At 42.5% G+C, this 14,155-nt stretch overlaps 1 protein-coding gene across 2 annotated transcripts; it reads right to left on the bottom strand.

Moving 5' to 3' along the window:
• Window positions 1-468: 468 nt before the first annotated feature.
• Window positions 469-12,328, bottom strand: snx27b (sorting nexin 27b). Of its 2 annotated transcripts, none has more exons than XM_035164420.1 (13): window positions 11,728-12,328; window positions 7,620-7,851; window positions 7,245-7,437; window positions 7,016-7,080; window positions 6,819-6,923; window positions 6,623-6,701; window positions 5,589-5,752; window positions 5,400-5,489; window positions 4,298-4,447; window positions 4,071-4,199; window positions 3,345-3,404; window positions 3,200-3,262; window positions 469-3,081 (listed from the first exon to the last, which is right to left on the bottom strand). In XM_035164420.1, the coding sequence occupies exons 1-13, from the start codon at window positions 12,060-12,062 to the stop codon at window positions 3,037-3,039; spliced, it is 1,710 nt and encodes a 569-aa protein (XP_035020311.1). In that variant the 5' UTR covers window positions 12,063-12,328; the 3' UTR covers window positions 469-3,036. The 2 variants fall into 2 exon arrangements, with proteins under 2 accessions (XP_035020311.1, XP_035020310.1); XM_035164419.1 differs by having other exon boundaries at window positions 3,214-3,262; window positions 11,728-12,325.
• Window positions 12,329-14,155: the final 1,827 nt, after the last annotated feature.

The following is a 14,155-nucleotide window of genomic DNA, read 5'->3' as shown; positions in this document are numbered from 1 at the left end:
TTTTGGTGGTATAAAGCTACACACACACCTTGTCCCCATATTCAATGAGGGTCTGTATGAAACTGATCAACACTGAAGTCTGATCATTTGCAAGACGTCTCTCGGCGGAGCTCTCACCTTTTTTAAAATTCAAATGTCCCCAGATTATACCCCATACCACCAACAGTCAATACCTATTAATTACTGGACGCCCACTTTCGATGCAGGTCAGTACAAAACAACCTTTTCACTGCCTGTTGGGTAATTGTCTCCCAGATCTCATTAAAAGATGTTGGAACTGGGGGAAGTGAAAATGAAAGCGACAAAGAGGAGAAGAAGGAAAACAGACACAAATGGAGGGCGGGAGAACGAGTGTAAAAATCATCTTTACAGGATAAATCTCACCGGGGGGGTTCCCACACACTCAGCTCCCACTAACTTGTGTCAGGTTCAAACACTCCAAAAGGAGTTGACTCCAAAAGCCAAAACTTTGCATCAATAAATCGGTTTATTAAAAGAATATGTTACAATTTATTACAGTAAGCGACATAACCAAACACTGTCTTAAACTTTACATTTCAACATGTCAGAAGAACCTGCAGGTCGTCAAACCTCTATCCTCTTCTTAGAGTTTCCCTATTTAAAGCCAAACCATGTCAGGTGGAAAACTTAACAACAGGGATGTTGAATTTAACACTGTTATTTTACTGATATAAATAATGCATGTGACTCTTGACTTTACTCAGAATGAGAGAGAAGAAGAGAGCGAGGTGAGCCAAAGAGAGTTGGACAGATCGGACCACGTCAGAAGAACTCTGCACAGAGGTGCACACTCAACCTCGGGATTGAAGCGTTCAATAGAATCTCTCACACACCCACCAAGGTCTGTTGAAGCTTAATTTTCACCCTGCACAGCTTTTTAGAACCAGCACCATCTTCATAACGAGCTGAAGTGAGGGCCACTTACTTTCAGATAAAATATAATACTGTCAAAATTCTTAGTACGAGCCAAACAAGGAGATCGGGTTGGGCAGCAAATGAACATTATCATTCATTGACATTCAGTGGCTTCATATCGTGATCGCACAACTATCACGTTACCGTTTTAGAAACGTCCGACTTATTCACTAAAAGGCAAGTTTAATTTAAAAACGAATTATAAAATTAGCTGGTTTAAGTTCTATTTTTGACATAGCAAGTTTGGTCTTTGCGCAAAAACAGCTGGACACATGAGCATGAAACTTGGTGGAAGGAAGCAATACGTTTTAGGGGAGAAAGAAATTAGCCATATTTAGGCGACTGAAATTTAAGATATTCTGAATTTTGGTATGTGCTCTAGTGGGCGCCATTCCAGTTTTACATGTAATTATATAAAATAGTTTTGGGAAATATCCTGATTAAAATCATAATTATGATTCTGACCACATCACTGAGCCCTCATCGCTTTAATGCTCGTAGCAAGGGAGCATGTGATATCTGCAGGATTAAGTAAGAACTACAGCATATGGAGCAAATGGAGTGTCAGGTTTACGATGAAGTTAATGACTTAAGTCCGGATTGCATCATCCGATAATTATATTAAACCTTATAACATTACTATTATCATTATTACATTATTCTAAGAATTACAACATTAAGGGCTTATTTAAAGCTACAATTTATTACGGTTACTCTGCAGTTATGTGACCAGCCGCTCCAGACCCTTTAATGAATGTGCGCAGTGATCTTTTCCATCATGTTGATGGAGAGTGCAAGCTGCTCTTACTGCCCAGAAATCCTCGTCCCACTTAACCTGATTCCAGAGTGCACGAGTGGTTTAACAGAGTAGGAACATACCGGCTACAGAGATAAATAGTGCTGCGTAAAAAAAAAAAGCCATTTGAATTACAGGCCTATTATAAATCCTGCGGGAGCTCTCGGGAACAAACCAATCACGGCCAGCAGGTAGGAGGAGGAGGACCTCTGCTGATGTTTCTGAGTAATACACACCGACCATATTGAACTAACCTGCTGCCTGACTGGTCAAGGCCCCGCAACCTCACAACACTCGCATGGAGACTTAACAACTTATACTAACATAAAAGTTTGAGGCATGGATCTGCACAGTGCACACACCATCTGATGATGCAGTGCATTATCACGCCGTAGTCACTCAAACATGTATGTAAACTAAATAAGACCTGGCTTACTCCAGTATCCTGCCCACCACCTCCTTCTCAGGTTACATTTCCTACGTCTGAGGGTTGTAAATACTGTTTGATAAAGTGCAAATAAGTCTAAAGTTTAGCGTATTCCCGTCCATGTGTCCAACCATCACATCCGTCTGTTCTGTGCATCCTCATTTGGAAAGAAAAAAACAGTCCTGCGACACGGCTGCCGTCTCTCTCCCTTCTCTCGTTTGCCACATTACAATGTTTACAGTTTTCTTTTATAAATGCAGATTAAGCGCCGAACAAATCAATTTTTTTTGCACATGACATGATTCAGTTGTGACTTAAGATTCTGAGGGCCTCACTCTGTTGGGCCCCCTGCAAGCATTGCTCAAGAAGACAGTCAGTGGTGTCTCCCTGTGGTCAACCCTCAGTATTGCTGATCAGAGTTCCCCTGTTTGAGCAGAAACAGCTTCCACTTTCCCTTGTTAGTCCACCAGGAATTCATTATTCATGTCCGCTGTCTTGTCCAATCGGTACGCCTCCTTTTTTGGACAGGTCACATTCCACTTCAAGTCTCTTCCAATAAGAAAAAAAAAGGCTTGTACGAATCTGTGACTTTAAGTCTGTCGACGCATCCTTTCTTTTTGACAGAGCTCTGCTTATTGCATGATTATGATGTGCTAGATCCAAGAGTTTCTGGTTCGAAAGTGTGCAGCCTTATATGCTTCTGTTCATTAGAAGATGTTGATTTGCATGTATCGGGGGTAGTTGTGGTTGACGGAGTTCAAACGATGACCGTGTTGTTAATAGCTGAGTGTTGCTGGGCGTGGGGCTGGATGAGGATCAAAAGTAAGCTGAGTCCATGACGACAGTGTTTGTAGTTAAGAGGTAACGATCTCCCTTCCTAGGTGCCCCCATCCCTTCTGTGCCTCAGCTGCTGGAAAATATTCTGCAACAGAAACAGCAATCAGGACGACAGAAAGCAAGACACTCAACCTCAGGGAACAGAGCGATTCAGCCAGGCTGTTGCTGGACCATAGACTGGACAGAGGCAGGCAAAGCCTTACCTTGCCACACATACCATCTTTACTGCAGTTCTTATTGTCCTTGTCTGTCGCCTCCTCTTCCACCTGTACACACAAGAGCAGTGAGTAAAGGGCGCGAGTAAATAGGCTTTAATTTATGTTGTATGAGCAGGTAGATGGTCCTTACCTCCTTCCTCCACTTCAGCTCACAGAAGACTCTCTCGAAGCATTCGTGCATGTAGTTAAACTGGACGTTCACAGTTAAAAAGGAAAAGAGAATTTAGGCTCAAAAAGACAAATCTGTTATATTTCACTTCAAACAAATCCTTCAACATTTATTCACTTTTTGGTGGAGGGATGGATGAGAAGATCGATATTGCTCTTAAGCTTGTATGACACATATGAGGTCAGATGACAATGTAAAAAATACACCTCCCAGCTCCTCTACAGATTATTATCAAAATGTTTTATCTCATCTGTAAAAAAAACCAACCATAAATCATTAATTTTAGGATAGGATCATTAACTTCTTGGAATGTGAACCAGCATATTTCCAAAAATATTTAATTAAAACTTGATATTACATCATTAAATCAATTTATCTTGACCATCTTTATTTTACTTAGACACTAAACGTAAAGCATGTTCAGCGGTGAGGCAACACTTCAAATACTGTATATGAGACAAATACATTTATTATGAAATTGCAAGCAATTAAACAGTAGAATAGTCAGAAAACTGGTTATTCAAGTCATTCTTCTATAAAACTGTATATATTACTTTCAACAGAGATGATAGTTATAGTTCAAACAATGCCATATTTCCATCTTATTTTATGACTGTAGGAGCCCTGTTTCTCTAGAATACTTTGAGTACTATATGACATTTATAATAATGATTGTGTGATACTCACATAAGGTGTAAATATCTTGACCCAGCGTGGTTTCTTTTCTCCTCGTGCATATTCAAAGCAGAAGGCCATTCCCTCTTCATCTGTGTCCCACCTCTGCATCTCCCCCCAGTCGAATGCAATCACTTGGTTCTGCAACAACATTGAGGCTTTATGATTCTCCTTCCTTTATACAACAAAAAAAGCCAAGTTTATTTAAGTCAATCACGCTGATAAACAGTTGCCCTTACCTCGAGTGTCCCTTCCTCGGAGCAGGCGTGCAGCTTGAAGTGGTGAATGCTGATGGCTGTGATGACGTGGCCTTTGCGCCGGGAGTCGCAGGAACAGTGGGGGAATATGATCTCATTGTAGCCCTCACAACCCCGCAACAAACTCAGATACTGAGGGAGGCAGAGGACAGAGGAGACATGATGCAAGACATTGTTTTCACTGTTTATTACAACATGTAGTTCAAATGCAGGACGATCTTAAAAGCCAGAAAGCAGAGTATAGGCAGGTGCTGTAGAAATTCTGTGTGACTCAGCTAGAGAAGGTTTAATCTTGAGGGTAATTACCTCCACTAGCGAGGTTATGTTTGAGGCCCTGACCGTGTTTTTTTTTGTAGGCAGGATTATACAAAAACTACTGGCTACATCCACACTCCTACATTTTCATTTAAAAATGCATCAACCCTGCTGCGGATACGGCGGGTGTCCACAGAACACCGGAGTTAAAGAGCCCCTTAAACGGAGAAGTTTGGAAACACTGGTAGCCCAATTTTAGTCTAGAAAAATTTGTGGCGGAATTTTACAGGCAGAAACAGAGATGTTTGGAAACATAGACACTCAAGCTGATTGGGTCTTTACAGTCATGACGTAGCCGTTGCCATTTTCAAAGAAAATATAGTAATGTGGCTCTAGCCAGTTAACGGATTTCCATTTACACTGTGTGCAATTAGAGCAGCTTGATTGAATTCAAAAGGGACTGTTGGGCCTTGGTAGAGATATGCAGTCTAATAAGTGACGTTCTAGTTTATTTGTATTTTCAGACAGAGGAGAACCCACTCGCTTTCTCGTTGCACATTGTTTGTGGAGATTAATGTCTGTGAGACTTCAGTCAAACCTATCAACCACCCACTGTTAGAACACCCCCCCCCAGAGGACAGCTTGTTGCACCTTTTCCACTTTGTTCATAAATAACACACAGTGAAGAGAAACTGAAGAGGTAGATGAAGAGGAATAAGACACAGTGAACTATAATGATTAACTGTGTGTGTGTGTGTATGTGTATGTGTGCGTGTGTTGATAGGGAACATGCTGTACTGTGTGGCTTTTGGCAATGTGAGAGACTGACCATGGACGTCTTCTTCTGCTCTGCCAGTTTTTGCAGCTGATAGGATTTCTGCTCTGCTTTGATGAAACCTTTCTTCACATCATCTACAGCCTGCAAAGACGGAAGCAGAGAGGGGACACTGCTAAAACAACAACAACAACAACAACAACAACAACAACTACAAACACCACAGAAGAGAAAGGCACATACCTGGTGAAAGAAATAGTTGACAGCAAGCTGGTTGTCATTGAGCAGAATCTCTTCTTCTGTGGTGAAGAGCCACTTTCGCAGGGTGAGACAGGTTCCTGGAATGGCTGAGGTATAGTTCTGTACATACAGTTTGTGGGGGAACTCATTTGGGGCGAGTTTACGCACTGGAGAAGAATAGGGCGAGAGAAAGGGGAGGGGGAGAATGAGATATCTTTCTCAGAAAATACTCAAATGAATGTCCTATAGAAATATGACAGGCTGAAGATAAGAGTTTAAAAAGTCAGAGATATAACTTATAGCACACACACTAAATGCAAGAAAACATAGCTTTAATCAACCCTGAAATTAAGAAGTAACCAGCGTGAAAAGGCAAGAGCAAGAGAAGTGATTCATCATCTTGTTTTTAGAAGAATTCTAGCTGCTGCCTTTGCTCCAACTTGGAAATGAGCGAGGCTTTGGTGTGGAAGGAATGCAAATGTTTATGCTAATCTAATGTGAAACTGATAAAAGAAAACAAGGATGACCTTCTCCAAACCACTGAGGGATTAAATAAAAACTATAAAATCTCAGTTCTTCTCTGCCAGAAAGACAAAAGTTTGGCTTCTTTCAGCAAAAATGTCAGTCTCATGTAAATTCCCCCTTGTTTTTGCTGCTGCTGTACTCATGCTTCTGTATTTGCAGTTACACAATTTGCGAAAAGTTAATGGAGAATAAATTCAGTGGTGCTGCATGGATTGAAGGTAACCACTTGTGACAATGTCAACTGAGTTGCCTTAGTCTGACTTTTTCTTTTTAACCACACAAACCTTGGGAACCCGAGGACCTGTTGAAGTGACGCACATGAAAATTCATCTTCAATGATGATTTAGTGGATTATTTTGAATAGGAGGAATCATAACACTCAACACTTTCCTTCTGCTGCTCCCACGTTTGTCGACGTTGACGACAACTGAAGGGTAAATTTAAGGTTGTGCCTCAGCATACACGGAAAACATTGTCCCAACATTACGCCTCAGTTAAATGCTCTCACTCACCGAATGTGTGATTGATGACCTCAAAGAGAGCAAAGTAGCTGGCTGTCACACTGTCCACACCTAGTTTCATTACCACAGCCTGACAGAGGGAGGAAGACACAGAATGAGACAGGGTGAAAGGCAGATTCAAGCATATGCTAGATGACTGGAATAAAGTCACAGTTTATATAGGTCTATTATGTGTACATGTGTTTACCTGATAGACCTGATCTGTGGTGGAATTTTTGCGAACTCTGACAGTGAGCGTGGTTTTATCGGGCATGGCTATTCTCAACTCCACATCCGACACGCCGTTATAGTTCTAGTTCACAACAGGGAGAAACAAACTGCACAGTGAGTCACAGACAGAGGAGGACTATTAAAAACAGACACCAATAGCTTTTTCCATCTTACCTCATCTGATTCAGACAGGAACTCCTGCATGATATCACTTTCTCCAATTACCCGTACAGAGCACACTACAGAGAAACAACATAATATGATGTCAATACTGGTGTATTAATTCTGTTTAAACACCGACATAAATGTATGAATGGACAACATTTCCCACAGATCGTTCCAAACGTATTGCCTTTTTATTGTGGCCTTATTAAATCACTTCTTGAAAACTTTTCCCCCTCACCTTTCTCCAAATATTCTTCCAGGCCTCTGCGTCTTGCATCCAGCTGCTGCTCTGACAGGGAAAAGGGCCACTTCCCAGGCAGCTTAGGGAATGTAAAGTTGGCAAACTCCCGCCTAAGGTTTTGGTGTAGGATCACAAACTCTCTGTAACGCTTGGAGCACAGCTGCCTGCCTGCCATGTACACATTATACACCTGGAAGGAGAGAGTAGGGGTTGAGAAACTGATGAAAATGAATGTCTTAAAGCAATGATGGTGAGTTAAAGACAATTGATCTACTACCAAAATCAGGATTAAATACAATACTGAGTTGGATTTGTCTTCTTTCAATCCACTCGTTATCATCTATCAATGCATTCATCCACAGGTCCACCCACCACAAACTTTTCCTGGTTCAGCTCAGTGTGCTTGTAGCTGGGCACAGAGATGGGGACAGCCTGCTTGTCGGAGTAGTCGTAGCAGGACTGAGCTGAACCGTCGTCTCCGGGATCCAAGCAGTCAGCCTCCTGGGGCGGGACGGGCAGCACGGCCAGCACAAGCTCCCTCTCCCCGGCCCGGATCAGGTCCACCACCTGCTTGTGGGTTGCTCCCTCTACATTCACTCCATTACTGTTTAACAGACACAGAGACATAGATGTTAGGATGGTGAGTATTTCATTTATACACTGAAATACACTAAATTAAAGTTAACTGAATCTCCCTTAAGTTAGTCAAATATGAAGTTTTTAAAAGGATAATAACATTGCTTATATCTATAGCTTATTTTAAACCGTAGCTTGTATTGGACTAAGTTAAACTGAAACCTCTGCAGTTGCAGACAAATCTTGTAATTTAATACAATTTAATTCAAAAATACACAATACTCCAAGGTACAATTTCATGTAGTAGTCAATTCATCAATATATCTGTGATACTTCAACATCAATGCAAAAACAGAAGTGAAACAATTTTAAAGAAATGTCCCAAAATGAATAAAGAAAGCAAACGAGCTATCGTTTGAAAATAGCTTGAGTTAACATGAGCAGAGTGACAGAGGCCTTGTCCTCCAAATCCTTCTGGATTTTCCCCATCAAGAGTAAGACCTCTGGTTTATGGTATCAGCACGGCTGAACATGAGCAACACAGGGCGGGTGACCTTTGGCAGCCATGTGTCAGAGGCATGACAGTGTTGTTGACAGTGCTGTACCAACCTGACCTGCAGTTAACTTGACTCAAAACCGCCACAACATCTTTTATTTAAAAAAGTCCCAGCATCACCTCAAATGTTTCCCTGACACATTTCTAATGTTATGAATAGGTTGCAAATATAAGCATGATTTTAAAAAGGAGGTCAAACTTCGATTTGAACAACAACACCTAAGAAGCCAGCAGTGTCTGAGGGGTTATTCATATACTAGAATACAACCCACGCTGTTCCTCTACTACAAAGAAATATACTTTGAACTTCTCAGACAGACGAAACTACATTCTCAGGTCTACTACCACAAACTACCATAGCATACCTGAATAGCTTAAGAGGGCTATGCAACGGGTTTGTGAATATCCTGATCCCAATCATATGATCCTCAGAGCATTCACAGTTGGTATATGAACACGCCAACAATTTTACTGTCACAGCTAAGTCATGTCCGCCTCTTCCTAATGACGGCTGTTGAGGTGGAAAATGTCAAATTAGTGTCCCTGGTTGTTTTGATCATTCGGAAAGCAGTGAGATCACATCTGGCAAAACTATGTGCTGGAGGCAGCTTGTGTGTGTTTGAGTAGTTTTTGTGTTTTGTGTTTGCTCACAAACAAACCAACATACAAACAGACGCACAGGCGTGTAAACATAACTTCCATGATGGGGGTAATTACCCAGCAGTGCCTGATATATAACTAGATGCTATGGAAGATGCCATCCCAAGCAAAAACCTTCCAACTGTCCACAGGAGCATGAGACTAAACCTTCAGGTCAGGAAATGCTTCAGATAGAAGCAGTGAGTGACAACTGATCTGCTACGTCAGCCATGACGTCACGGCATGGCTGACGTTGGCAGGGCGACAGAGGACTAAAGCTCAAGCTCTCTAATACCTAATAACACAATGGTGAGAAATAGCTACGCCTGAATATATAATCGAGCCAGAGGAGGAATTCGGAGTCTGGGGCTTACACGGCAGAGCTGAAAGACGATGACGTAGATAGAAATACACAAAAGACAAATGGGGAACACGTGAAGCACAAATGAAACCATCTTACAGGTTTACTTGGAGAAACAGCAAATGTCTTTTACAACTAAAAACACTGACTAAGCATTTTGGCTGCTCTCTCATTCCAGCAGCTTTATGACTATATTATTGGCACTTGATGTAGTGGCCTTCGCACTTGCACCATCAGCACAACTGAGCATATAAGCAATAAACAGCTTTAAAGAGACATTTACCCTATACATCCCATAGTCAGTTTTTCTGTCTTTGCAAGTCAATGTAATAATTACTTCCTTAATGTTTTATGTCATTACATCGCTACTTGTGAGTTAAGTGTTTTCGATTTTGCACTCCAACCAAGCGCACTTATTACACACGCACAAGAAAAGATGCTCATACACACTCTAAAAGGCTAAACATGTAAAAAAAAAAGGATATACATGGCACAAACTTAAAATTGTGTCAAACATTACCCGCAAACATTATTCCTTTATTTTGCGAAGCAGGAGGCTGAACAAAACTAGTCTATAGATTATTCTGCATCAAGGGCTGAGACGCAGGAGTTGGCTGTAAATGTGCAAAGAAGTATTGATTGCAATGAGAAGAGAAGAGGCTGTGTACCACTGCAGATTGTATGCAGGCCATCCGCTGTGTGTGTCCTTAGTTACTGTGTGTGTACATGCTGTCCCTGACAGGAGGGCAGAGAGGCTCCATGCACCAAAGTCAAATCTTCAGCCCACGAAGATCTAGCCATATTTGGGCCTGTCATATTCACTGTATGTGTAGAAATGCCATTATACAGTAGTAGTATGTGGTAATATTTAGTGTTGTACTTATATCTGTCATCTGAAGAATGGCCTGTGCCTGAAATGTTACCTACTTGCGAGGTCAAATAAATAAGTTTATGAAAGCAATTGGAGAGCTACGTGATATTTCTATTTTAGCCTCTCTATAATTACAATTGTAGGTTTACTCGCTGGACTTAAATTGTTACTTAGTACACCAATATATGTTCTGTTTTAATTAGTGTAGCAGCTCAGAGTGGGAGGATTTTGTTATTTGGATCTCAGGTATATTGTCTTAGTTTTAATGTATTAAAATGGCCCCTTTTTGCTGTTGTACTCCATAGGAGAAGAAGTACACAATTGACGAGAGGATTTTGATATTAAACTCTGTCTGTCAGAATAAACAAGGATCGCCTCCCAAGATATTCACCATCCGGCCCTTTTCATCATATCACAATGCTGGACTCCACCGGTTACATATGGGACACTCAGTATGGGACATTCCCAGATGAGGCCAGTAAGGCACGGCCAGTTGGAGCGTACACTGAAGCTGCATAGGCTTAGGAGGATACTGACCCAAAAATGGATGATAGAGGGCTGATATCGAGAGGTTGACAGGCTTCCCTTCGAATACAACATGCAAATAAATGCAAACACAAACATCCTCACGCTCGCCCACAAGCACACACAGAAATAATGGGGTCAACAAACTGCCAGGTTACTGCAGACCATCCATTAACAAAGCAGTGTGCAAACACCAGCCAATGAGACGGTGGATTTTGGCGAGTGAAGCCAATCAGAGTTGAACTGACGGTGTCCCTCCCTCTCTGCATCACCTTATTCCACACACACCAAACACAGTGAAGCGCCAGTGCTGATCCTGAGCTGTTTGCTGCGTGTTGCTCTCCATAGCAACAAAGCCCAACATCAGCAAACCATCTCCATGCATACTAAAGGCACCAAAGAGGACAGGCATCCAGAATGCAGCAGGGATAGTCACATCAAAGCCAAGGGGGGGTATTGATCCAGCACACTCAATGATGCTGATGATAATGATTTGACTTTTGATTAGTGCAAGTAAAGCAATCTACTACACTGGATGCAGTGTGTCGTGTGGAGATGTCCCGCACGCTGCATCTGGCCTGGAGGATGTGACTGTGCACAAGGGATGACTTGAGGATGTTTGGCATGCTGTGGATGAGAGGAGCAGGTTGACAGTGTGACGGGAATCCTTAATGATGCCTGGATCCCTCTTTTTGCTTTTTCTGTGACACTCACAGACTCTTCTTTCATGAGGGTGAACGGCTGCTCTGCCCCCTGAGAGGAGCAGTGTGATGGTGCACGCACACACGCACACGCACGCACACACACAGGCACACGCACGCACACACACACAGTGTACAGTAAATGATGCTCACTGTGCTCGCAATGTATTTCACTGACAATCACACTGAGGTGAACGAGTCTCACCATCATACTATATTTTGGTTAAGCTAGCAGAGTAGCAGCCACTTACACCTCAAGGATCCGGTCCCCCTTCGAGATACCGGCTCTGTCTGCAGCTCCCCCCGGTAGAACGGCACTGACATGCTGCAGAGGAGCGTACAGTTCCCCGTTAATGCTCCGCAGTTGTCCTCCTTCACTAACTTGGCCCCGAACATTGAAACCGTAGCCCGAGTCGGACTTCACTATCCGGACCAGCCGCGGGCCCGGGGTAACGGTGGTCGCCGTCTGGCAACTGCCGTCGCCGGTTCCCGGTGTAACGTTACCGCCATCGGAGCCGTTCCGGGAGGAAGGGAGAGGCAACGGAGGGACCGACGAGCAAGTTTCTTGTCCCTCGACGTCCGCCATGTTTCTACGCTGTTTGTATCATCCACCCCGGCCGGCTACCATTAAAGAAACCCCACAAACATTAGCTGGTGGTAGCGGGCTAATCGAGTCGGCTAGCTCCCCGGCCGAGATACGCCGGAAGAAGCCGAGAGAGTCCGATGATGGGCGAGACCGCCCCAGGATGCGTTCCATGTGTGTCAGAGCCGCTCTGCGCGAGGAGAGGAGAGGTCCTGTAGGCAGCGTGGTTCCATCCAGACCACCGGTCCAGACATGAAGTCAATGTAAAACACCGGATTGTTTTCAGACACGTCCAAAAGCTTTTCAATGAATCAACACCGGAGGGGAGACTACATTTATAATAACTTGTTTTATTTCTCTAGCACTTATCTAAGCAAGGTTACAAAAGTGCTTCACGAAATCCAAGGCAAAGAAATGAATGAACTGAAATAAAAGGTATTCAATTATGTACAATTTTAAAGGGAGAGTTCACCCAAAATATCAAATTCACTCATCATCTACTCACCACTGGGCCGATGGAGGGGCGGGTGAACTGTTTGAGTCCACAAAACACTTTCAGGGGTAAACTGTGTTGCAGCCAAATCTAATACAATTGAAGAAAATGGCGACCATTTCTTCAAACATAAAAAAACAACAGAGAAAAACATACAATGCCTCCACACTGCTCCTGTGCTGTCATCCAAGTGTCTGTTAGCCCCGACATTCAAATTTGAGTTGAAACGGCTTCATGTACACCAGGTTTTTAATCTAAATGTCCTCTGACATCGTTCTCCGGAACTGCGTTCTTGCATGGATCACAGAGGACCTTTAAAAACATGGTGTAAATGACACAGTTTCGAGTCAAATTTGAATGTTACGGACACGTGGATGACACCACATGAGCAGTTTGGAGGCATTTTATCTTTTTTTAATGTTTTATTTTAAGTTTGAAGAGTCAGTCACCATTTTCTTCAATTGTATTAGATTTGGCTTCAACGCTGTTTACCCCTGAATCTCCAAAAGTGTTTTGTGGACTCAAACACTTCACCCACCCCTCCATCTGCATAGCGGTGAGGAGAGAATGAATACATTTTCATTTTAGGGTGAACTATCCCTTTAAACTTCAAGTTATAACATATTAAGGGCGAGAACTTATAATCTAGAGAGAAAACCCAACAGTTCCGACAATGATCAGCACTTTGGCGACTATGGAGAGAAAAACGACCTCATTAACTGGAAGAAACCTCGAGCAGAACCGGACTCAGTGTGGGCGGCCATCTGCCTCGACCAGTTGGGATGAGCGGAGAAAAATGGGGAAGAGAGGAGAGGTGGGAGGTAAAGAGGGGAGAGAAGAGCAAAAGGGAGGAGAGGGGGAGAGAGACCGGGAACCAGAGGTATAGTAGTGGGGGGGGGGAGTGGGTCAGACTTCTCAGGGCCCCAAAGGGGAGTGGGGCCCTTGAAAAGCCTGAATGATTTAAAAATCTAAATATTGATCTTATTTATTTATTTTCTAAGTACTTAATACAAATTGCTGAAACTGGCTGAATAAATAGATTGATTGACTAAAATTTGTATCCAAAAATAGTGGAGGCTTCCTGAGGCCACCTGTCTCACCCCTACAAACAAATGGTTTAGTCCTTGCTGCCGCGCCTCTTCTGTCAACATAATGGAGTGACTGCTGGAGAAGTGATGTTCAATAATTATGTAAACGTACAGTCTGGGAATCAGAAAAGAAAAGAGAAAACTTGACCAAATAATGTTTTCTCTACAATACTAAGAACTATAATCAAGTTTAAAAAGGATTTTAATACATATTTCCTCTTACCAAAGTTCTATGATAGCTTGTGTAGAGCAAAAGAGTTGAAGAGAATGAGATAAAAGCACAGACACAAACCTTTTACTCTTTTGTGTTTTTTGTTCTATTCCTGTCAGATACGCCTCTTTTCAAACCAGTAAAACCAGAGTTGGTAGGCTGCTCGGTTTATTTGCATGTAAGCATGTGCATGAACATGGATGCATGTCGTGTCATGTCATAGGGCTTTATTAGAATGAGTAAAGTTAGCATCTGTGAAATCTTTGGTAAACAGTGGCCTACCTAGAATGTATCCATGGCTGTT

This window comes from Hippoglossus stenolepis, chromosome 8 (assembly GCF_022539355.2).
Source record: "Hippoglossus stenolepis isolate QCI-W04-F060 chromosome 8, HSTE1.2, whole genome shotgun sequence".
Classification (NCBI taxonomy): Eukaryota; Metazoa; Chordata; class Actinopteri; order Pleuronectiformes; family Pleuronectidae; genus Hippoglossus; species Hippoglossus stenolepis.
Note: the sequence above shows the minus strand (reverse complement) of the source record. Positions and strands in the feature narration are given on the sequence as shown.